Source organism: Marmota marmota, unplaced genomic scaffold (assembly GCF_001458135.2).
Source record: "Marmota marmota marmota unplaced genomic scaffold, marMar, whole genome shotgun sequence".
Taxonomy (NCBI): Eukaryota; Metazoa; Chordata; class Mammalia; order Rodentia; family Sciuridae; genus Marmota; species Marmota marmota.
Window position 1 is genome coordinate 18,304,479 of NW_025999968.1, and position 25,250 is coordinate 18,329,728.

The 25,250-nt window shown below is 35.5% G+C and overlaps 1 protein-coding gene across 35 annotated transcripts in view; it reads left to right on the forward strand.

Moving 5' to 3' along the window:
* The window catches only part of LOC107136359 (ABI family member 3 binding protein), a 227,666-nt gene that overhangs the window by 126,728 nt on the left and 75,688 nt on the right, over nt 1–25,250 (forward strand). For 16 of the 35 annotated variants that reach the window (XM_048803407.1, XM_048803428.1, XM_048803417.1 and 13 more), the window contains 15 exons: nt 3,892–3,957; nt 5,139–5,213; nt 5,771–5,845; nt 6,696–6,770; nt 12,664–12,705; nt 14,193–14,273; nt 14,727–14,774; nt 15,858–15,920; nt 16,024–16,098; nt 16,804–16,851; nt 18,256–18,315; nt 19,167–19,256; nt 20,550–20,582; nt 23,611–23,670; nt 24,714–24,773. In XM_048803407.1, the coding sequence (XP_048659364.1) occupies nt 3,892–3,957; nt 5,139–5,213; nt 5,771–5,845; nt 6,696–6,770; nt 12,664–12,705; nt 14,193–14,273; nt 14,727–14,774; nt 15,858–15,920; nt 16,024–16,098; nt 16,804–16,851; nt 18,256–18,315; nt 19,167–19,256; nt 20,550–20,582; nt 23,611–23,670; nt 24,714–24,773 (951 nt within the window). The remainder of the gene's footprint in view (nt 1–3,891; nt 3,958–5,138; nt 5,214–5,770; nt 5,846–6,695; nt 6,771–12,663; nt 12,706–14,192; nt 14,274–14,726; nt 14,775–15,857; nt 15,921–16,023; nt 16,099–16,803; nt 16,852–18,255; nt 18,316–19,166; nt 19,257–20,549; nt 20,583–23,610; nt 23,671–24,713; nt 24,774–25,250) is intronic. The other 19 variants (XM_048803410.1, XM_048803430.1, XM_048803432.1 and 16 more) reach the window with 13 other exon arrangements.

The following is a 25,250-nucleotide window of genomic DNA, read 5'->3' on the forward strand; positions in this document are numbered from 1 at the left end:
AGTGGTGTTGATGCTTGAAAGCAGGAAAATAGAAGTCAAGCATAGCAGATGGTTTACAGATTCACTGTGGTCTCTTCAAGATTTATAGCCACAGCCTTTAATTTTATTTCACAAACATTTTCTCGCAGGCAATACTTTAACAGATTTTAAGGCCAAGCAGAAAGGTATTTTGTTTTCCCATTAACCAAAGAAAGCAGTATCCATGAATTTAAATAGCACTGAGAATTCTGTGTGGTGGTATGTTTTTCTCTTCTGGTTACTTGTTGTATTTTTTCATTACTACTACTTGTATGTTTTTAGAGTCTTACCTCCATGGCAGAGTAAAGCCACACAAACCCATGGAAGGTATGTGTGTAATGGAGGAGCAGATTTGTATACACACATTTGTGTATCATAATTAAAGGATATGATAATTCCCCAACCTAAGCCAGAAAGTCCTTTCAAAAAGCTTAAACTACCTATCTGTCAAAAATTACCATTAATTAATTTATTTAATGAGTGTTTTGCAGATAGATTTTATTGGGGATCCACCATGTACTGAGCTCTGGAGTATATAAGCCTAGTGTGTATAAATATGACAGACTTTGTACTTTAAAAAAGGTATATTGTCTAAGAATTTATGTTTGAAAAGGAAAATATATTACAAGGTTATTAACATTCAAGGAATTTAAATGAAATGATAAATTCTCAATTATTTGAAACATTTTGTCTGTGTGAGATCACATTTTCAGAGCACTATCAGGGCGTTTTCATGGTAGGATTTCTATCCACTAGATTTTTAAAGTAAAAATGCACAGCAAACAAAATGTGATTAACAAATATGGTCTTAGGAAGTTCTAAAGAAGAATATTTTTCTGAAAAAATCTGAAGGTAATGGTAAGTTATTACTGTTTGGTTGATAGCAAGGACTGAACCCAGAGATACTTAACCACTGAACCACATCCCCAGTCCCCCCCACTTTTTAAATTTTTTTTAAAATTTAAAGACAGGGTCTTGCTAAGTTGCTTAGGGTCTCTCTACGTTGCTGAGGCTGGCTTTGAACTTGTGATCCTCCTGCTTCAGCACCCCTACCCCCAGAGACTAGGATTACTGGTGTGTATCACTGTACCCGGTCATTACTGCTTTTGTAAGGAAATTAATACTGCTTTTTACAACCTAATGAACTACCTATTTTGTTGCATTAGAATTCTCTAACAACTTTTGGTCCCATGTATGTTCTTTGAATTCAAGATCAAAGATACTGCTTAGTTTCAAACAGCTGTAACATTTTATCCCCTACAGAGAGGTGATAAGTCATAATATATGGGAGTATTCTCTGGACTGTTTATCAATTTTGTAGCTGGAGTAGACTTGCAGTAACTAGGCCTAACTGTTTTGTGAATTTTACTTTGGCATAGAGGTACATATACAAGAGGTTTTATTCTTTTCCTTTTTAAAAATTCTTTTTATTTATATATAACATTGGGATACATTTTGACATAATCACAAAAGCATGGAATATAATTTGCTCTAAATCAGTTCCCAGAACTTTCCCCCTCCTCCCTTCCCTCTCCTCCTTCCCCCCTTCTCCCTTCCCCATGCTTTTCTTTCTGTACTAATCTTTCTGTAATTTATTTATAGTTTTTTATTAGCATCTTGTGGATGCACTTGATGTTGGGATTCACTGTGCAGTATTCATGTACATATATGGAAAAGTTTCGTCAGATTCATTCCATTCTTCTTCCTTTTTCCCATCCCTCCTTCCTCCTCCTCAATCCCCTTTATCTACTCTACTGATCTCTGTTTTAATGAAATCCCCTCTCCCTTTTCTCCTTTCTCTCTCTGTTCCTTTCTGAGTTTTGAAAAGAAATTAAGAGCTATTGATTTTCAGGGAACTTTTTAGAGAATTCATTTCAACCCCGTCTTCTCCTCAGACAGCTATAACTTCAGAGTCAGAAGATTAACTCCTGGATAAGATGAGGCAGTGTGCTTCTCAAAGCTGTCCAAATTACATAAAACTTGGCATGGGTGGTATTTGTATGTTTTTCAGTATTCTTTTTTCTTAAGCTCTCAGAAACTACAGAAATAGAAATATCGAACACTAAGTCTTCTGACAAATGTGGTATTTGAATCTGAAGGATGCTGTGAGAAGTCAGACTTCATTTGCTGGAGGATGGTAGGAGAGGGTATCTGTCCACATCGAATGACTTGAGAGTAACTTGAGGAAAGTTGGCAACCTGGTTTAGAACCTCCAGAATGGTAGAGAGTTGTAAATATGAAAAATAAATGCAGGATGAATAAATATCATCTCTTAGAACAAAATTATGGACTATAGGAAAATTGGTCCAATGTCACTTAGTGGAAGGGAGGTTTGGGAGATAGGATAACATAAAAACAGTAATTGGCATTTTTCAAAAACAGTAATATAAATTTTAAAAAAGTCAAGCTATCCATAATTTCTTAGCTAGGATAAGAGGGTTAAATACAAGTTGGTAAACTTTTCCTAATTTATTTAGTAGGAGATGGAGATGATATTGCTAGATCCATGACTTTGAACCTGAATTGAAGAAAGTCTAAGACCAGAGACTGATACCATATTTTTGCCCTTTAAAAGACTATTCATTCTTTTCTGACCCTTTAAAATTGCAACGAGTCTAACTTTTCCATATAATAGATGTATTCTAATATATGTGCATATTTAACTTGCAATATTTTTTTAAAGATTTTGTAAAGAGTAGATTAACCATCATGAATATATTTCCTGGCCTGTTGATATGTTGACAGCACAAGCTGTCCTCTGCTTTCAGACAGTCATACCATCTCATATTATCTTTCTTATGGTTCCTACCAGCAGTGATACAGAAACACTAAATTGTCACTGAATTACAAGTAACCCCAATGAGTAAATCTTGTGAATTTCCTCCTTTTTGTTGTATTTCTATATAGCAAATTTGAATGGAAAAGGAAAGCAATGTCATCTCCTGTTAGATCCTGCTTTCTCTACTTCTCCATAGTAATGATTTTTTGTGCATAAAAAATAAAAGTAATCTAATGCTGTTTTTACTTGCAGGTTTAGCTCCTATGTTATCCTGAAAATTATCCCTGCATTAAAATAATTCAATCTTTAGGTTTAAATGTATCTCCCTTTCTTTATTTCATATAAAATTGATCTTTAAAGCAGTGTAGACTGTGGAAGGGCTTATGGCTCATGGAGGAACACAAAACAAAAGCTGTCTCTAAGTAAAATGGCAGGAGGGATGGTGCTGCATGGGTCCTGGTCTTAGCCCTGCTGCTCCTGGTCCTGCCATGGAGTGGAAAATGCACTGAACATGACAGTTCTGGTGTGTGTCTGCAACTGTAACACCCCATTATCAAGAAAGTGCGGATAATGCCAACCTCCCATGTTTCTCAGGGATATTAATAGGGTTAAAGAAGCTGATGTGTGAGAAAGTGCTGTGTAAAGTACTATCCACACGTGAGATATCATGATGGCAACTTTCACTATGCAGAAAGACTAAGCTGTAGACTTTATGCAAATAGCTTCAATGTGACTGCCATTTCCTTCTTTAGAAATCTTTCCCTAAGCTGCCATCTGACTTTATTTGTTTATATTCTTTGAAGCACTTGATTTAGAGCTGGCATCACTTCATTATAAACATATAGCACTGTATTCACATCACCCCAGAGCCAGCGCCAAGCCTTGCTATATAAATCCTGCAGCTCAGAGCAAGGCAGCCAAAATCTAACACAGTGGTGGTGATTGCTAACCCAGTAGTGACAAGGCCAGCAGCTGAATGCTTAAATCTGCTCATACTTACATGGAGCTGTCCTATAGCCAGAATTAAAATATACTACGAAATCTTTCAAAATGAATCAACATTAACATCTCTTTTGTTTCATTTTTTTTTAAAGCAACTTATGATGTTTTCTCAAGTTCTACAACTTCAGATGAGACTGAAATATCAGAGGCCCACACAGGTATGCCTAGTCTTTTGGTTATGTCTCCGGATCCCAGGTGTTTGGACAACACTAGGTGGGCTGTCTCTTTTAGTTTATTCAGAGTGAAAAAGTGCATTCTAGAGCTCCAAAAGGGAAGAGCAGCTCTGTGTGTCAGGAAGCGAACCTACCCAAGATTCCCACTGACTGTTTCTTTATGTTTATTAGTCAATCAGTTCTGTCACATGAGGGAGCTGCAGATTGACTGGGTTGCCTCTGGGGAAAAGTAAAAGGCCTATTGCTCTCTTGCCTGAAATTATTCTGAAAAAGTTTTAGAGGCTTAGGGGGTTTTCTGTAGAGCAGCGATTCTCAAATGGGGGTGATGTGGGACCCCCTCCCCTACACCACAGACATTGGTGATGTCTAGAGACACATCTGGGAGGAAGTGCCATTGGCATCTAGTGGACAGAGATCAGGGATGCTACCAAACCCCTTCAGTGCACAGAGTATCTTCCCACAACCAAGAATTATTTTGCCCTAATTGTCAGTGCCTAGGTGAGAAATCCTGCCATAGACAGTCTCTTGTCACCCATTTGTAGACGGTGGGTCTCATCTTTGGAATTCACTGCTCCATTTACAGCTAGTCTAAGTCCAACAAGTTCCCTATGGCAGTTATTTATTATGCACCTACTATACCTAAGCACTGTAGGAGATTCAAAGTAAGTCTGGTCTCTGCCAAACGTGTGCCTGGTATTTTCTGTTAAGTGTAGTCTTAGCATTATTTGTATCATGACAAATAAAGGTGAAGAATTTTCACAGCAAGAAGACAATGAAATAGAATGCTCAAGTGGGTTCTGTTAACTATAAAACAGAAGGCATAAGTTGAATGTGTAAATCTACTTTTTCATGGTTTCTGATATTTAAGTTCTTTTTTATATTTTTATTGGTGCATTATATTTGTACATAACAGTGGGATTTGTTACATATTCATACACTCACATGATATAACAATATAATTTGGCCAGTATTATTAAAGTATGTATGTTTTTTGAAGTGAGCTCATCTTCAGCTCCTGGTGAATCACTGGTTTCAAAGTGTTGGTCAGGAGTCCCTCAAGTGTTCTTGATATTATCCTCATGAGGCATAATTTATTACTCACAAGTTCGTATTTTATTCCTGTGGCCTTCTACTGCTTTTATAAATGTTGACATTTATTCCAACAGCAACAAGTGATCCTATTCTGGATTCTGTCCCACCTAAAACTTCTAGAACTCTTGAGCAGCCAAGGGCAACACTAGGTAATGTTTTTAACAGAAAAAAATTGTGCTTTGTTTTCCACCAAAAAAATTCATAATCTATGTGAATGCCTTTCTTCAGAATGACCATTTCATTCCATCACATCTAGACATTTGTCTCTTTCCTATTTCTGAATAGACGTGTATATGTATTTTTAACACAGGCATCTTTTATATTTCATTTTTCATCCCTCCCCCAACTTCTTCACTGAACTGTGATAGATGGTATTTCCTGCATCCTTAAAGTCCTGAAAAGCTTTGAAAACCGCATGGACATCTTCATCATCCACATCATCTCATCTTGTGCATTTGTGGCCTGAGTTGTCCTACTTCCATGTGGTGACTCTGCCTAGAATCAGCTACTGAACAACTGTCATTCTAGCTTTTTCCCCCACTTTAAATCATAATTTCATCCATCAGCTTTTAAGACGACATGCATTTCCATCCTTACTCATATATGTGTAGCATGTGCATTGCATGATTCTAAAAGCACGTTGAAATTCTTAAGATACCTCATTTTAACTGGATTATTTGATGGGATGGGGTGTTTGTACTTTCAGCTGCAAGTGAAACACCGTTTGTTCCTCAAAAAATGGAAACCTTTACCAGTCCTGAAATGCAGCCTACAACACCTGGTAACTAATGACATTTGTATAGTGTGTGCTTGAAAGGAACGGGTAAAGTAACAAAAAACAATCATCATGTTGGCCTTTTTAAAATATATTCATGACTAAACATTTCACTTCATTCTCTACCAGGAAACTCTTCAGAGATCCAGTTTGCTAGCCTTAGGATAATCTTCAAATAATTTCCATAATCTCAATGTTTATATATTTTGAAGTAAAATTTCCTTCCTATGTTTCTTTCAACTTAGTCAACCAGAAAACAGCAGCAGAATCCTAGATGATAATTATTTTAAAATATATTCCCTCATATTAAGCACCTTTAAATATGACTATTTCATTCAGAATGGTCTAAGTGTAAAGAACACCACGTAGGCTCTGCAATACTGGATATGTGAAGAAAGATACATAAAAGAGAGGAAGCACAACCTACATTTTATCATGGAAAATTATTTAAATGTAGAGTTCATTAATGCCTGGCAAGGACAGTCATGAACTACAAATGGAAGTTCTAAACTTTCCATTTTCTAAATCTAAGATATCTTATTTTGCATCTGTCCTGCTCTCCACTGTTATCGTTTTGAGTTCTTAATTGTACCTTGTGTTCTGAAATGCCTTCGGGGTGCTCACTTTCACACTTAATTAGTCAATACAGCTTCAGTTCTCCTGTAGAATTTTAATTCCTTTTGACCTGGTCAGCACTTAGTACATAATGTTTATAAAGCATGAGATTGGGTATTCTAGGAACACAGAGAAATATAAAATAGCTCTGGCACTCAAGAAGTTTTTTAAGCTTACAGACAAAAATCTGACCCCCCAAAAATGTCACTTATGAAAGTTATATTCAGTCTTCTTCTTTCAGTTCCCCAGCGAACTACATCTACCCCTTCTACACCTAAACGACGCCCTAGACCACAAACACCAAGAACTAAGCCTGGTAAATAAATCTCTCTTTAATTTTTAAGGATACTTAATTCCAAATAGACCATGTTCATCTCTTTATTATAAGAAAGAAGTTACATGATTCTATAGGACACTTTCTTTATAAATTTGAAATTAATAATTAAATAATTAATGATACAAAATAAAAATCAAATGTTTCCAATAAGATTTTACTAAGAATTGTTTGAATTTTGTGCATGTAAATTTTGGGATAAACCTAGAAACAAGCGCTATTGCCCAGCATTAGAGAATGAGATATGTAGTAGCACTCATCTTTTATTTTATTTATTTATTTATTTTGGTATGGCTCTGTGTTCTAGTGTCTGATAGGCTGATAATTCTCTCTCTCTCTCTCTTTTTTTTTTGGTGCCTACTAAGTCTTCAGTTTTCCACTAAAGAAATGACTGAAATGGAAAGGATGATTCTAGCTTTCAAGTTGCTAATAATCTTGAAACGATAAGACATAACAATGAGAGCAAAACATAGATAATAAAACTTCAGGGTCTATAATATTTAAACAGAAGCTCCAAGAAAGTTTAAGGTACAGGCCTCAATATATACATGGAATTTGGATGCAGGAGAAGGAGAGAAACAATGTATGTTGCAGTGCTGAATTTGAGTGGTTCCGGTAGCTTACAACCAGGACATGATATTCTTCACTGTTAAGTAATATACTAAGAATCCTGTTTGACAAACTGGATTTGACCTAATTCTACTTATGTTTATAACATAAATGCAGTTTTATATGAGCTATGCTGTTATAACAGTTTAAAATTTTCTTTCCCCAAACTTTTACCCATTGTACACTTTGAAATTGACTATTAAATATGGTAGGATTTTGAAGGGGTCATTCTGCTCCATCTTGGAGGATATTTCATTATCTCTAGGATAATCTATTTTTCTTTTTATCACACACATTCACAAGAAAGAACCATAGTCCTGGAACAATTACCTTTACAATTTTTTAAAGACCCTAAACCTAAACAGATAACACTGGACGATAATGATATGTGCTTAGTGGATCTGTTTTGTCATCTCACCATGGAAAACCCAGTACTTAGATTTTATATACTGCCTCAGTAGTTATCCTAAATGGCTCATTTGAAGAACACTGAATATCTCATAGACTTCACCAACACCATGACTATGATGCTTGTGGATAGCTGGTCCTACAGTTGTTGATCTGAACTCAGCACTCAGATATCATCCTGTGCTAGCAGCAGAACCACTGCTACTTCCTGTCTGCCTTTCCTCTCCTAGTCATTGGTTTAGAAACTGGGTCATAAATACAGTTCATTTCTTTAAGGCCTTCAAGTTCTAGTCCAGAATTCACTGGGAAGAATGACCTTTCATTTTAGGGTTAGTGGGATTCCTTTATGCATCAGATCATAGCATTAGGCCTATCATTGAATATTAAATTTGACAATGTGTTTTTTCTACCTGGTGCTTGATGATTTAGATGTACCTGAGAAATAGGAAGAGTGCAAAATAACTAGACTAATTTATTAAAATCATTGTCTTTGAGTAATTACTATAACTATTTAGAGGCAGTGTTATATCTAACTGTTGACATGTTTTTCCAAACCACACAGAAACTTATCAGTGTATTCTATAAAGTGTTTCTCTGTGAATGAAATGTAAAATGATCTTTTAATGGAATATTTCCAAAGTCTTCCAAGATGGTGGGTTCATTCCACTTAACATGTATTTGATTTTAAGGTTTTTCTTTTGTGTTTTTAGATACTTAAATGCCTATATATTGATTTGATCATTATTTTTTCTTTATTTTCCACATCTCAGTATAACGCAGTCTATATTTCTTTGAAACCTAAAATTCCTCTCATTCCATAAATGACACATACTAAATCTGGTATTTACCCTGAACTTTTTTATATAAATATTCCCAAAATGGTTTTGAAATTTTATTTTATGCAGTTCTTTGGAGCAAAGAACTTCTGATTTGTTTGTTAGTCTTCAATATATTTTTTCAAGGAAGGTGCAAAACTGCAATGGAACAATCTCCTCATAAGCACCCCCTTTGCAATCTTGGCATTGCTCTGAGCTGAGCTGTGGTGGTTGCATTTATGACCAATGCAGAGAAAGCAGAAATGTAGCACTGGGAGGGATGGAGGACCTCTTGTTTAGGACTACAAAATAGTTTCCAGTACCAAAGTTGGCTGGGGTTCTGATTGCATTAAATAATAATAGCCTTTCAGCTGAAAGGAGGAGAAGTGTTTCTGTTCTCTAAGAACTCTGCCTTGTTTGGGGGTTTCTCAGTTCTTAAGCTGCAAGACCAGAAAGGGGTTGTATTTTTCTTATTCTCTAAGCCTTCTTAATTAGGGCTGATGTCTAAACACTGGCTTCTGTTTACCTCTCAGGAGATTTTAAGGGTGTTTTGCTGAATTAAAAAAAAAAAGGCGGTTCTTTTGAAGAAAGGGATTCTCTTAAATAAAAACAGAAGTTTTTCTGCTTACGGATTGTGGAACATATTGAATGACCAAAGTCGTCATGTTTTCTGTCCATCCAAAATTTATACAGCCCTCTTGGATTTTTTATAAGATTTTCTATAGAAAACATTGTTGTTATTATTTTCTAAATTTTAAACTTTTAGTTCTGGGAAAAATATATTTCTCACTATAATGTTTAATGGATAATAAACTTACATTTCCATTAATGGGCATGTTTACATAGTAGGATTATTAAAACAAGACATTTTCTGCTTAAGCAGGCATGATTTGTTTTTGCAATAAAGTGGATAGGAAGAAAATCGTAACTGCTTACAAAAAGAAGTCTCATAAATCCCTTTGGAGAAGCAGATTTCCAGGTGTAGGTGTCAGACTGAAGGAAATCAGGGATTAGGCAAAGGGAGTATAGTTGACCATGCATGAGATCTCTGAGTCAGAGAAGTGGGATTAAAATTACCCACTTGGAGAGGGTATTTAAACGAAGAAGCACAGTTATAAAATTGAACTCCTAGCCTTTGAAGAATTCTGACAACTGTATTTGGAAAGGACTTCATGTACATTTATTTTAAAAGTATGCTTAGAGGGCTTTGGAGTAAGGCAGTAACAATTATTATGACTAGAGGACTCCTACCAAGCAGATCAACAAATATTATTCCATGTTTAGGTCACTACATTTAAATAAATGTTATTTGTGTTATTATAAGATAAAATTTAATTTACCAATTTTTTCTCCAAATGTTGGTTACAGTTTATATATAAGCTATATTATTTATTTTAGTGGTTTCTGACAAAAGATTTCTGAGAGGAAATTCATTCCTTAATACAAATAAGTGTGGGAAGGTGTGTTCTTACCATTCTGAGGTGTTTGAGTAAAGAGTCTTTTTAATTTGACATTTCCTTTAAAGTAGAACATTTTATTTGGAAGCTAATATGTTTATGTTCCTTTGATTTCTAAACTTTCTAATCACCTAAGAATATTCACCCATTTCCTCACGCAGCAAGCTACTTCAGGATCACACCTACACACAAGGAGTCAAGGTGACCTTGTGTGGTCTTAGACAACATAGGGTACTAACTGGGTCTCTGCAAACCATTTCTTTGGGTCTAGCTTTTAAATTTTTATTTTAGAGAAGGCTACTTTTATAGCTCTGCAGAAAAGTTCTGTTTCTGGACAAGGTTCACAAGAGCACAGAAACTGCCAAAATCTTTGACTTAAGGAACTCACTACCTTCCCTGGCCTCACCTCATACTCCTCCTTTTTTCCACATGGGATGCTTTTCTTTGGTTTTCCTTGACAATTAAGTTAGAGAGTGAAAATCCACATTGGTTTGGGCTTGTTTTCTAATCACAGTTCAGTACATTTCTCAAAGCCACCATGTCCTGACTTGTTCACCTCACACAATAAGAATTGTTTCCCTCTGGAGTAATCTTCAAGGTGGTAATAACATTCAGTGGACCAAAACAAGGGAAAGAGCCCCCATTATAGGTGTGTGTGTGTGTGTGTGTGTGTGTGTGTGTGTGTGTGTGTGTGTGTGATGCAGCTCTCCCCTGTGGTGGGTGATAGGATTGCAAACCATGTTCCTTATCAGTCACACATCCAAGAAGGTGTTGTATATTTCTGTTTTATGCTGAGGTTGTGGTTTAGTTATTTATAGGCCACTCAGCTTGGTTATAGACTATCTTATGCCTTTATCTTTAATATCTTAAGACTATTTTTTCACAAGCTGTACTTGTTCTTACTGAACATTAAATTTACTGCTGTTAGTGCAATTGGCTTTGGTGTCAACCTATGGGGTTCCATCCCCATCAGTCTTGGTCAGGAACTTAAAAGATGCTACAAATAGCAAATTGTATTTGCTTTTTATTCCTTTAGGAGGCAGTTTTGTAGAAATGAAACTTTAAAATTTCAAAAAAAATTTTTGTTCCTTGATATTTTCACATGTAGATGCTTTCTTGATATTTGTTATATTTCATATACTAATGCTGGCTTTCTTCTTTTCCTATAGCATATGGGACCCTCAGACTCATTTATTCTTCTCCCCCTCTCTCACACACACAGAAGTTTTACGTCAGTGTCTACTTCAGTCTGATGTTTCTCTATGGCTTTGCCCTGTATCTGTTAAATCTATTTCTGGACAAGTTCTTAAGAATTAAGAATTCTGGGGTATATGTGGGGTTTTTTTAATCATTGCCCTTTAATTTTGTTCTTTCACACTCAATTTTTATTCTTCTGTATTTTTACTTAAAGATTATTTTTGGCCACAGACATGGTAATGAATGACCATGCCTTTAAGTAGCATCTTGTGCTATTATACATTGCTTTTGGAAACATTGAAAATTCTCTATCTGCACTATTTGTGGTTAAATTTTCTGTTCCAGTTGCCAAAAAGCCATTTACTTGCTATATAGAAATTATTGTTACAGTTTCTGTTTCCTTCTCTACTTCTCCCAAACCTGCCACACCCTCTCCTCCATAAACATCAGAGATAATGCCTGATAATTATAAGAAATGTATAAATAGCAGAATGATGTAAATCCTTTTAAGATGAACAGTGAGTGCCACAGTAATCAATTTCTTTCTATAAGGAGAAAAAAAACAAAGAATTATTTTTAATTTTAAAAATAGAATTCTTTTTTTTATTTCCTTCCTGAAAAAGGAATGATTCTTTTTATTCTGTAGAATAATATGAAAACTATTGAAAGACATTCAATCTTTTCAAAAGCCCAAATATTATATAACAAAACCACATCCAGCATGAGGTATAATTTACTTACCATGAATTTGAGCATTCATTATCTATCAAAATGTTTAAATAATATTATTATTTAATTTATTCAGCATTTCATGAAACCTGAGACTGCTTTGGATACCTATTGCTAACCCAAATGGATTGTTTCATGTGTAAATAGATGCTAGTCACTATGCAGAGTACCACATGAACACTCCTGCCCCCTCTTGGACTATAAGTTTAATTCCTGTCTTTGGTGAAAAACTGTCAAGTCCAGCAAAACTGGATCATTCACAGAGCACAGGTCTGGGAACAGGTCTGCCTGGTGGGTGTGTCACTTCTTCCTGCTTCCTTGGGTGAACTTGGCTAACTGCAAGAAACAAAGTGACAGGTGACAGGAAATTCAGAGCCCCCACTGAGAAAGTACCCTGGTCTCCATTTAATGAGTATTTCTTCTGCCACCAGGGGCAGTTGTTAGACTATCAGGTAGCGAGGCCACAGCTGAATATCAGCAACAAAAATGAGAATTCCTATTTTATTGTGGCTTGCAGAAAGGAGATGGGGTGAGTATCACTGTCAGAAGCAAGGAGAACCTAGTCATTCACCAAGGAAGGAACACTTTGTGGTAAAGAACATTTAATTTCTTAAATGTGGTCTTCAGCATTGCTTTTGATATGATTTGCTTTTGTTGCAGCCCCAGAACCTCAGACTCCACCAACACCACAGACAACCAAAGGTAATGAAGCTTCCTTTAACCACTGAAAACCAATGATCTTTGTTAACATCTTCTATATTCAGTTTCACCCTTAGCTTTGGCTTACTTTTAAAATATTTCTTAATTATCCTCAGGTCTTTATTCCAGCCGCTTTTGCCAGAATATGCACTTTGTGCCTGTGCTTGACTGAACACAGGCTCTGGGACACCCATGAAGCCATGCTGATTTCAATTTGACACCATCTCCATTGTCTGGCCTTATGATCTAGGATTTTATCCTTAGCTTGTTCTAACCTGGTTATTTCCAGCAGGGTATCCTGGCCTCTTTCCCTATGGCATATTTGCATTCTCATTTTGGGAGGTGTTTTTTCGTATTTTCAGAACTCGAGCATTTGCAGACTTTCTTGAAAAGCATTTTGAACTTTCCAGATATAAATGCCCTGATGTGTCACTAGGAAATCCAAGCAGAGAGGGGGAAGATAAACAACCCAACCTCAATCATTACAGCTTCTTTTTCTTCAAAAGAAAAAAAAAGTAATGTGTTCTGAGGACATCTTAGCCAATTACCAATATTTTCCTTCATATTATGAGCTGCTGGTTACTTTATTACATTCACATCTTTCAAATAAGAATCATGCCCCTTTTTTTCCATTTTTCTTTCCAAACTTAACTGACTGGCTCTATTTGTATTCACTTTGTCTAAAAGCACAAATTGATTTAAATAGAAAAGGTACTTATGTGGACAAAATTTTACTCTTTAAATTTGTTCAATCTAGAAATTCAACATTAAGTATATCCCATATTTAAATTTTGTCATATTTCTTTTGGATTTTGATTCCTCCTTGATGATTTTTCATGCAGCCTCAGGACCTGGAACACTGGGAATATAAGCTTATACACTTATTCAGTGGGTGACCTTTGTTTCTTCTTTTCTAATTGTTAGTGTTTTTATTGGCAGGCTCACATTCATGGGGTAATACTTCAATGTTGTTTTCTGTTTGTACATTCTGCTATTCTGGAAAAAAATAGAATCCTGACATAATTTATAAATATATATTATTTTTTAAGTTGCCTCCTTGAAACAATTTCTGAATACAAAGACTTTTTGGATATTGTTGATTTGTGTATTTTTAAAATGCTAAGTAAAGACTTGTTTTTGAATCCTAAGTCAAATAAACTTAATTTTTTTATCCCTAGTGGCTTCCCAAAGCAACCTTTCCCATGTTCCTTTTGAGCATATACCTTCAAGTTTTTATTTAATGTGACTGTCTTTTCTAAACCATACTGTTTTTGATATTTCGCATCTTAAAATGTAAAAAGAGGGAGTTTACAATTCTTTGACCAAAAAAAAAAACTTATTGAAGACTTCATTTAGTTGAGTAAATAATAATAGACAGTTACAAAGCAGAAGTAAAAATGGCTTGAAAATGCTTTTAAGATATATGTAACAATTTATTGTCAGTTTATAAAATCACTTTCCTGTATTAACTAGCTATTTTTCTTCTTTAGCTCCACCAAAGACCAAAAGACCAGGTCGTCGCCCCCGCCCTAAAACCACACGCAGACCAGATGTGCCCAAGTCCAAACCTGGTAAATGTGGTGTTCAGGGTTCCAAATTAACATAGAAAGTAGGATATGGTAGTCTCGGCTTCAGGAGCCACCAGCTACTGAAGTTTTAGGAACCAATAGTAGTTGATTTTTTTTATATGTAATCATCTATACTCACTTTTTATATTTATATTTTTATATAAAGTATTCATATTTTTATTTGTAATCATTAGGCACACACAGTAGAAAACTGGTCTACTAAGTGGATTATCAAAGTAATTCACCTTAAAAATCTTACATCTGATACTTTTTCGTGGCAGATGAGGTACGGGAAAATAATGGGCAAAAAGAGGTAAATGGGAAAAATAAGTGGGAAATCACATTCAGAAAAAGTACACAGTTTAGGCAGATCATCCTAAGTAGAGGCATAATGTTTCCTTCCTCCTGATTCCACCTCTCAGTATAACTGGTATTCTTGGTGTTTTGCTTCTGTAGCTCTGGAACCAGCCACAGTACAACTGGAGCTCTTGGTTCCCACAGTCGGTAATTCTGCCCCCTCCAGTCATGGTCACCGTTGTCACTTTGGCTTTTCTGCTCTCCACCCCAGGCATGACTGCAGTTCTACCACCCCATCACCCCTTCACAGTTTCATTCCATGCTTCTCATTTCCTATCTGGGTCTGAAGAACCTGAAGATAGGAGAGGAGTCTGTGTGCTCATTTAGGGAAGGTCTGTGGTCTTGGACACAACTTCCTGGTTCTCTGCTGACCCTATCCTTCAGCCACATGTGTCTCAGTGTGACTTCTGGGCTCATTCTGGACTGAAAAAATGGCAAAAATGTTTTCTAGTGTTGTGGCTATAATTTCATTGCTTTGCTTGTTCTACTCGTAAGACTTTCTTAAGCTGCATGAATAATGTTGTCTTCAGCATTTTTGTTTATTTGAAAAATGGTTTGGGGGATGTTTGGATAACAAGCGGTTGTTCTTGGTGTAGGGTCCAGTATAAAACTAGTTGTGGCCTTTGTACCTTGAAAACATTAAAAGTCCCAAGATGGTCTTACTGTTTTTAGTACTAACACTGGTGACTAATAATGGTGTTTATAATTATTTCTTTGTAACTTGTTGGCATCCATAATCAATTCATTACTGCTTTACTTTGAAAAATTCCAGAAATCAATAGTCATGTAACATCATTTCTTATGTGTAATATCAAGTATTTCTGGATTATTTTCCAGGTCTCCTTATAAGCAACTTTTATAATTTTATTTTACTGGTTTTTTTTAACCAAATAAACCTATCAATGAAAAATAGAGCTAATATACTTTAGCTAATATACTTTTTTTTTTCCATTTTGAAACGATTTATATAGGAAAAAAGCCTTATATCAATTCTCATTACTTTTGCTCAGAGACACATCTGAAACATTTCCTGAGGATTTTTTCTTTCAGGAAAAGCTAATGATGCAAGTATGTAGTTAAAATGGACAGTTTTCCCACCCTTGCACCCCCAGAAATTGATTTTAATATATACATTGAATTTATACTATGTCTTCACTCAGCTCATGTATTCTTAATTTTGATAGTCACAGCCATGATCATTATGTTAATTTGAAATACCTTTTTCTTCAGCTCCAAAACCAACCAAGAGACCTAAAACCACACAGAGACCGGATGTACCCCAAATCCAGCCTGGTAATCACCATCTTGACCTATAAATAGGAAAATTGATATAAATTATATTGATCTACATTATAGCTTAGCTATGGCACTAATTATAGCACCCTTTTTTCTTCAGATTCAAAACCACCAAAGCAATTACTTCCTAAGCCCAAAACCTCAGCCAAACCAGACATTTCACCAACTAAATCCGGTAAACATAATTTTCATGCTTAGTTTAACAAGGTTTTTTCTTTGGAAATGTTATTGAAAATATTGCTGCAAGTATTTACATATCACATAAAGCACAGAAATCCAAATTATTACTATTTTGTTCGTTATCTTCTCAAAGTAGCCACACTAACATTTTGATGCTAAGTGAAGAAATCAATGTATGGGAAATTGGTCGATTTTATACCTGATTATTGGATGGATTCCATTTTATTAAAGCACTTTTTGGTCTTATTCTCTGAACTTGTAATGTCTAAAAGGTTGATTTTTCTGTGTCTGGAACATTTTTGAAGGTGATTTGGGTAAGCACTACTGGGAAATACACATGGGAGGCTGACCCTGTATTCTTCCTTAACGTGTATGACTGAAGAACACCCAACTAGCCAGGGATTGTCTTCCTCTAAAATACCTTACTGGCATTTTAAACAGTAATCTACCAAATAAGAAGATATTTATATAACTATTTTGAAAATCCGTCTGTTTTGTAATAGAAATTTTTTCATAAGATTCCAGTTAGAATAAAATTCTCATTTGCTGAGAGTATCTCTCATAAAAAATTAGCCTATCAAGAAGGCAGTCTATATCAAGTCAGAATAAACAACAGGTTCTGTATCCTCTGAATTAAACATCAATGAGTACCTAAATGTTACTTACATTGTTTTACTTCTGTTTATCTTTTATGATGCAGTCTTGGAGCTTGACACAGTTGAGACTGAAGCTCCCTCTTCCACCATAGGTAACTGTGTCTTCTTGGTCAATGTTTCCCTGGGCTTGCATCTCTCATCTCTCTTGTCATTATCTGTATTCCCTCATGTACATTCATCCTCTTGGTTTCTAAAAATTGTGTACTCTTTTCATGAAAGGCCACCTTAACATCTTGTTAGGCATTCTTACATCTTCTCGGCACATAGCACCTGAGTATGATTCTTTCTTCACTCACCTGCATCTATTAAGTCACTTGACACTTTAGAGTCATGGGTGCTCTGTCCATCTACCCTTCAGATGAGGAAGTTTCTGAACCTCTGCTTGTATGTGTGTGCAGTTTTTGGATACAGGAGGGGAGCAATGAAAAAGCTGGTTGGAGCTTGTCCTCAGTGTGTTTATAAGGAGCTTGATGACATGTCATTGTCTCTGTAAAAGCCCTTTCTTCCTTGATTCCATGTTCTTCAAATGCACCTGGACCTTTACATTGATAAATTCATCTTGTGACACTAAGTTTCAAACAAAATTGGGATTCTTTGTTTTTGTTTGAAGGTAATCAGTTATAAATGTCATGCTGCTCTCCTATGCACTGTTGATTCAGAAGAAGCTCTCAGATGTGGATTAAGCCAACTTTGTGCTATGGTGTCTTGAACACCTGAAAAGTCAGTCTCTGTATAAATGCTTAAAAGGTTTTGGTGATGGGAAGTTTTGAGTATCATGTGTAATTTTCTAGATATAACGAAAAATGGAGACCCTAATTTAATACCAGAGTTGTAATTTCTAATTATGTTCAAAACTATGTGCTTCAGAATATTATAGAAGTGCAAAAATCCTGTTCATTGAGACAAAAAATTGCATTATTACCTTTTCAACTTTTCACTTTAATCACTTCTATTTCTACTGTCTCCTATTTATTCATTTGAGATAAATGAATAACGAAACATACTAAAAAGTAATTTCATATTTATTATTTTAAAAAGCACAAATTAATCTTTGCACAATTGTCATAAAGCCCCAGTAAATAGACTGATTAATATTTTTCTAATTCTTCTCACAGCCATCACCCTTCAAAACAAATTAATAATGATGGTGAAAACCTTTCAAATACCAGCAGAAGCTTTTATAATAATTTCTGGAGTTATTTAAAATTGCATGTCAGACACCACAGAGATTTTCTTGGAGTCAGCTTTCTAATAGAATCAGATAATCAAACATGGAAAAATACTTTACATTGGCCTCATAGCTATACAGAGTGCAAAAGGTATGCTTATTTTATAAGATAAATACATAGATAGAAAAGTATGGCCAGTTATTGGTGATAGCAAATATATTTGTCCAAAGTTAAGAAATGCTTTTCAAAAACGATAAGGTTAAGATGATTCATTTTCTTTTTCTGGTTTTCTTACTCTCCATTGTTCATTGTATTACTTTTGTTCAGCTACTACCAAAGATATTGAACCTGTAATTCTGAAAACTGAGGCTCCTGGAACAACATTAGGTAATGGCCTTTTCTGTCTTTAAGCATATGAATTTTCTGTTCATGGTCTTTTCCATCTTTCTGGACTAAGGGGTTTTTTTTGGTTTGTTTGTTTGTTTGTTTCCCTCTCATAAGGTTTTCTTGTCATCCACTCTTGTCATTCAACTGCAGTCCTCAGTTTTAACATATTGAAAGCACTTAAAATACATGACTTGTTTATAAGCCTGTAAGCAGCAGGTGCCAAGAATCAATCAATCTCTCTCTCATATTATCCAGCTTTTCAATGCTTTACAGAATCTGTGTGTCTGCTTAAATAGTATTCTGTGTTAAAGCTGAATTTCAAATACAATTAGGAGTGTCTGCCCTTTCAACATCAGTTATTTTTCTGGAGATGTTTAGGTTTCTATTCTTTCAGAATATTTATTATGTACCAATGACTTTTAGGAAATGAAATGGGCTTTTTCTAATAATTTTTAATGGATTGTGTGCCTAAACAACATAATTTCTATGTATAATCTTCTGAAAGCAGGTGAACTTGCCCAGAGTTAGGAAATGCTTTACAAACATGTTAAGGTTAAGATGATTCACATTCTTTTTCTGGTTTTGGGTCTGAAAACCTGATACCAACAACTAACAACAAAGTTTTCAGAATAGTAAAATAATGTTATATAGTTTATTTTTTCTCAAAAGAATTATCAGTAGGCTAAAAAAAAATTACATATAAATAACCAGCAGAAACTTCCGAATCAAAGAGACAAAATTTTCTAAAAACTGAAGAACATCTAGGAAATATTTAGAAGCCCTAGAATCCTGTGTAATTCTTTCTTTAATATCTAGAGTCATGACTACAATAACCAGTTTCCTTTCTTTAGCTCCAAAAAAACCACAACGTGCAAGAACTCGTCGTCCTCGTCCCAAACATAAAACCACTCCAAGTCCAAAGATACCTCAGACTAAACCAGGTAAATAATATATTGTTCCTGGTCCCTAGGGAACACCTTTGAATATGACACTGTGGTGGAAGTTTAACATGCCATTTAGTATCACCTCCGTGACCCTTAAGGGTGAAGGCCCAAGTCACAGAAATAAGCTGCTACCAGCACAGTGCTCTGGCTGCTTACACCATATCTTCTTGGTACCTGAGTATTTTTGTTTTTCTGACATGCAGTTATTTTTTCCTCTTTAAATCTGGCTCAGAAAAACTGATGTAGTTAGGTGTCTAGTCAGCTAACATTTAATTCAAGTAGCCACATGTTTTATTAAAGGCCACATCATCGTCTGTGAGGGATACTTTAGAAATAACGAATGACTTAGTTGACTAAGGAAGCTGCCCTTGTTAAGACTGTTCACAAATAGATACAGGAATTTTGGGGGAAAGCAGATATTTATTAAATTTTACCCACTGTGGAAAACATAGTTAATTCTTAGCGAAGCAAGGAATCTGTGAATATTTGGAATAATTGGAAACTTAATATTTGTTAGCAGAATGGACAGGGATCATATAAACAGAGGGAGGGGGATGCTGCATGTGGGTGACAATAGGAGGACAGAAGTTAGAAGTGAAACCTGACAGTAAGGCATGTTTTGCTTAGCTGGACAGCCATACTACTTTGGGGAGGGCGCACAAAGAGGACCTTGAATGCCCCACTTCAGTGACTGGATTTGAGCCAACTGGCATGCTCTGTTGCCCTTCAGGGTCAGATCTTTTCTGTCCTGATAACAGTGATGCACTAACAAATTCCATGGACTGAATGACCCTCTACATCTAGCTCTTTCTTTTGACAAAGGTCTTGCTTGGTCTTTTTCCACAGTGGACTCTCAATTTTAAAAAAAGCATTGTTTCTTTGGATATTTATGACTGCATCTGCTTAAATATATCAACAATTGCATTTATTATGATCTAGGGCTTTGTTTTCTAATCTACAGTGTTATAAATTTTTTATATTTTCACATTCTTTTCTCATAATCATTAAACAGATGACTAAATATTTTTCTAAACAGTTTTTCATTATCAGATAATATAAAAACAAGCAAAATTGCTATTTCACCATGTAGAGATGCTAATGATGTAACTATGTTATATAAACAAATGTCTAAGGATCCTTGTTTAAGAATTTTTAAAATCTTGCCTTTTAAAAGGGCTATAAAACCAAAGCTGAAGCAGTAAAGTTCATTTTTAGGAGAATTTGATAGCTTTTCTCATGTGTTTTAACATTTTCTTTTTTAAAATTGCTTTTGATCACTCCTTGCACCAGACTTTGGACCTGTGGCTCCTGAGCCATCTTTAGGTAATGATTCTTTATCTTCAGCAACTGTCTTTTCTTCTTTATTAAACTTTGCTGTGGTGTTGAATAGATGATGGTGCCACCCTCTGTTATAATCCTCTATGACAGTATTCATCCTAAAATGTTGAAGGCTTTCTTGCATTGTAACAGAAAAACAGCCTGGACTTAATTCAAGGCAGCTATCAGCTGCACATCCCAGCCTGAAATTGCATCACCATGTGGGTTGGAGTCTCTGAACAATATTAACAGCTTGTTAGAGTCAACATCCAAATATGATTCCCCACATGCTCCTCATTGAGACCATTAATGCAATATCGATGATGACACTAGAAGAGTTCTCTAAGCAACTTGATTTCTATATTTCAGGTTTTATATAGTCATTTTTCACTTTGTTGATGTTTCCGTGAATTTCATATATTTACTCTAGTAAATTGCCAGGAGGAAAGCTTGTCTGGACCTAGTCACCTTAAGTTATAAGGGAACAAACACTATAGGGTTGGTTGGAACATCCCTCATACCATTAGAGTTGAGCAGTGATTTGTAACTAGTTCAGGATTGGAGATACTTCCAAGAAAATAATGATAGTTACTAATCTTTAGTTCTTAAATGTAATCATATGTATAATTTTTGTCTCTGGGGAATTCTCAATTATCAAAAAAACTCTACTAATATATTAAACGAGAAAATTTCAATACAAAAAGACAGAGTTTTCTGAACTCAAATTCTTAACAAGTTTTAGAAAACTTACAGCCATGTTATTTGAGCCTCATCACAGTTAGTGGAGCATTAGCACCCTGTTAACCCTAAATTTTCTTCCTTCAGCTTCAATAATCCATCCTCCAAATCCCAAAACTAAAACCATGCCCCATTCAGAAGTACCTCAGACAATACTGGGTAAATGTGTGGTGTGGTTTTAAGAACCCATGCAGCCTACCCCAGTTGGGACCCTCCATTCTATGCACATATGATATATTGGAACATGCCCTGCATAACTCTTAAGAGTAGAAGCTACTGATTAATGAGGACAGCGTGAGATGGATAAGCACTTCATGCTTGCTTCTTGGGAAATCTCCTTTATTACCATCTTGTTTCTGTCTCTCTTTTTTTTTAATTTTTATTGTTGGTTGTTCAAAACATTACAAAGCTCTTGACATATCATATTTCACACTTTGATTCAAGTGGGTTATGAACTCCCATTTTTACCCCATATACAGATTGCAGAATCACATCAGTTACACATCCATTGATTTACATATTGCCATACTAGTGTCTGTTGTATTCTGCTGCCTTTCCTATCCTCTACTATCCCCCTCCCCTCCCCTCCCCTCTTCTCTCTCTACCCCCTCTACTGTCATTCATTTCTCCCCCTTGTATTATTTTTCCCTTTCCCCTCACTTCCTCTTGTATGTAATTTTGTATAACCCTGAGGGTCTCCTTCCATTTCCATGCAATTTCCTTTCTCTCTCCCTTTCCCTCCCACCTCTCATCCGAGTTTAATGTTAATCTTCTTCTCCTGCTCTTCGTCCCTACTCTGTTCTTAGTTACTCTCCTTATATCAAAGAAGACATTTGGCATTTGTTTTTTAGGGATTGGCTAGCTTCACTTAGCATAATCTGCTCTAATGCCATCCATTTTAAAGATAAAGCTGCTCAGTATAGTATTAAGCAGCATCAACTACTTTTATTAAGTCCTTTATAATTCACCCAAACCATATCAGCTCTTACAAGAGAAGTAAGAGGTATGTTTTATTTACCAATTCCCTTGCACTGTAGTAGTAAACAAAAGCTATTCCTGTGTAAACAGAAAGTAATATAAGACAGCATTTTCATGCAAATATAATTTCTTGAATGGTATAAATGGTACATGCTAGGAGAAGCATAAACATTTTGAGGAGGAAAATATTGAGGATAATTGGAAGAAATCACAGGATTTGAATGAATGGAAGGATGAAGGAACAAAGAATGACAGGTAATACATTGAAGCTGCCTCCCCAGACAGGTCAACTTACTGATGTTTTCCTGTTGAATGGCTCATGGGATAAACTAAACCAGAGGGGCTTAAGTTTGATCCCTTGTGCTTCAGTGATTTCTGCTTCAGGGCAGGACCATGCCTTTTTCTGCTCAGAGAACTGAAGATAACCAGCCTATTGGTATCAAAAGCTGAGGTCATTCTTCATCTTAAGTAGCGCTATATTCACAAAGGACTCAGGGTAGTCTCAGCTTCCTTTTGGTTGTTACTGTGTGTTGTAGACAAAGCCCAGAGTGACCCCAATAATTTCCTGCTCCTCGAATTAACACCTTTTATAATCCATTCTTTCTTCCTTCCTCCTCCCCACCCTGTCTCCCTGTCTCTCTCCTGTGATAGCATGGCAGACACTCTGGGAGTGACATCCTCTCACTTTTGCCTTTTGCTATTAGAAGCAAGACACAATACACACTGAAGGGGAGGAGAATACACGAAGGTGTTAAGACCTAGACAAGAATTATTCAGTTGGTTTACTCTTAGAGATGGTTTACTCTTCTATATCTGTGTTCAAATATCTGAACTGTTTATTGCATCTGTCATTATTGGTTATTGCAGGAAGTGGGTGCTTTTTGGGCTTTAGCTTCTACAAAAGTGCTGGTTGTCTTTGCAACATATTTTTCTAATAATGAATCAGTGTTCAAGTTAGTTCAAATCAAATATAACACTAATATATCAGTGTTCAAGTTAGTTCAAATCAAATATAACACTAATATATCAGTGTTCAAGTTAGTTCAAATCAAATAATTAACCAAGAGCGAGATTTTAAAGTTGACCTCAGGGAGATGGTCAGCAGAGTCCAAAGGCTACAACTATTTCTGAATCAAATGAGTGTGCCCAAGTTTGCAGAAATATTCTAAGAAAAAAATAGTTTTGTTTTCTCTTGAGTTAAGAATATTAAAAGTTAACTTCTTAGCCTTAGAAACTTTTACTGGTAAGATGAATTTTTTTTTTTTACATTATATGCATTCACAAAGTCTCTCTGGTTTCTTTTATTACTTTTGATCAGTTCCTGCCATGATCCATGAACCAGTTGTTGTTAGGACTGAGGCTCCAGGGACAACACTAGGTAATGACACGTTGTGTTCATGTACATTTCCTGCCCATTCATCACCATTATGACCACAGCTTCTCCTCCTTCACAAGGCTTCTGCATCATCTCCTGTCATTGATCATCTAAAATGTTTAAGGATATTACAACAGTTTTTTGTCTTTAAGAGAGCCAAGCATGAATTTAGTTTGGTGTGTGTGTGTGTGTGTGTGTGTGTATGTGTATGTATGTATATATATACATATATATATATATGTGTGTGTGTGTGTGTGTGTGTATATATATATATATATATATATATATATATATATATGCAGTGTACCGCCTTTGAATTAGTGTCTCTGCTCCCATGTAACATTTTGATCACATTCTTTGCTGTTGCATGTCAAATACAATCAATAGTGGTGATGGGGGCGGGTGACATCTATGTCTCATCTAGTCTTAGTGAATTGGCACAGCTATTATAGTGTGACAGTTCTTCTGCAGCTCTAAATTCCTTTATTTTTAGTATGGGCATGATTTTGTGTTTGGATTACCACTTTAGGTAATGATATAGTCTTGTTTCAGTAAGGAGTAAAATAGAAAAGATGTCCAAAGCTAGTGAATTTAAATTATAAGTGCAATCATTAGTATAAAATCATGCGCCACCCCAGCCATAACTCAGCAAGGTTTGGGACCTTTCTTGAATTCAGGAAGCCCTGTGAGAACCCCCTTTGAAATGTCCTTGATATATCAACTCATATTTCTGTGTGAATTTTGTTTTGCAAAGAAATGTAAATGATATAAAGATGTAGATTATCAAAATAGGGACATATCTTTCAAACTCAAAAGAAAAAAAATCTCCTGAAACTCAAGATATGAAAACAAGGGTAACCCTAGACACAGCTTCTGGAAACCAAAACACTGTATTAACCTGAGGTTTTCTTCCNTCCCTCTCCCTCCCCCCCCCCTCCTTGCAACATGTTGTTTTCCCGGTAGAATTCTTTCTGAATTGAGTGTTCTGAATTTTTATAAATTTTAATGTTGGTTTTTTTTGTTGTTGTTTTGTTATTTTCTGCCAGTTCCTACCACAGTCTTTGAACCAGTTACACCTGTAAAAGAGGCCCCAGGAGCAGAATTAGGTAATGCTACTCTGACCTTTAGCAAGTGCTTCCTTTGCTCATTGTCAAACTCACTGTAACTCTAGTTACAGTCTTCATTATACATGAGCTGAACAGGCATAAAACAATTGCTTCTTGTTTGTAAGAAAATCATTTAGAAATTTAGTTTTGGATATCATCCTGCCTTATAAGTTACTTAAAAATTTTTCCTGTTACTTTGTTTTTTGTCTAACCAGAATTCTTTGTGAAGGTAAATCTCATATTTCTGTGTGAGTATCTGATTCTGGGTTTATGCAAACCAAGCTATTATAGGGAAGTTTCTTTATACATCCTTTGTATTTCTCCCTTTGATTCTAGCTGTGTTTTTTATCTGTTAATATTTGGGTCGTATGTTTTAGTGAATTGAATAATACAATATGATCAAGGTTTATAAGTTTAAATAATGAACCCCATTCTTAGTGTTAATCTCACTCCTCTTCCTCTCCACTAAAGTTTAAT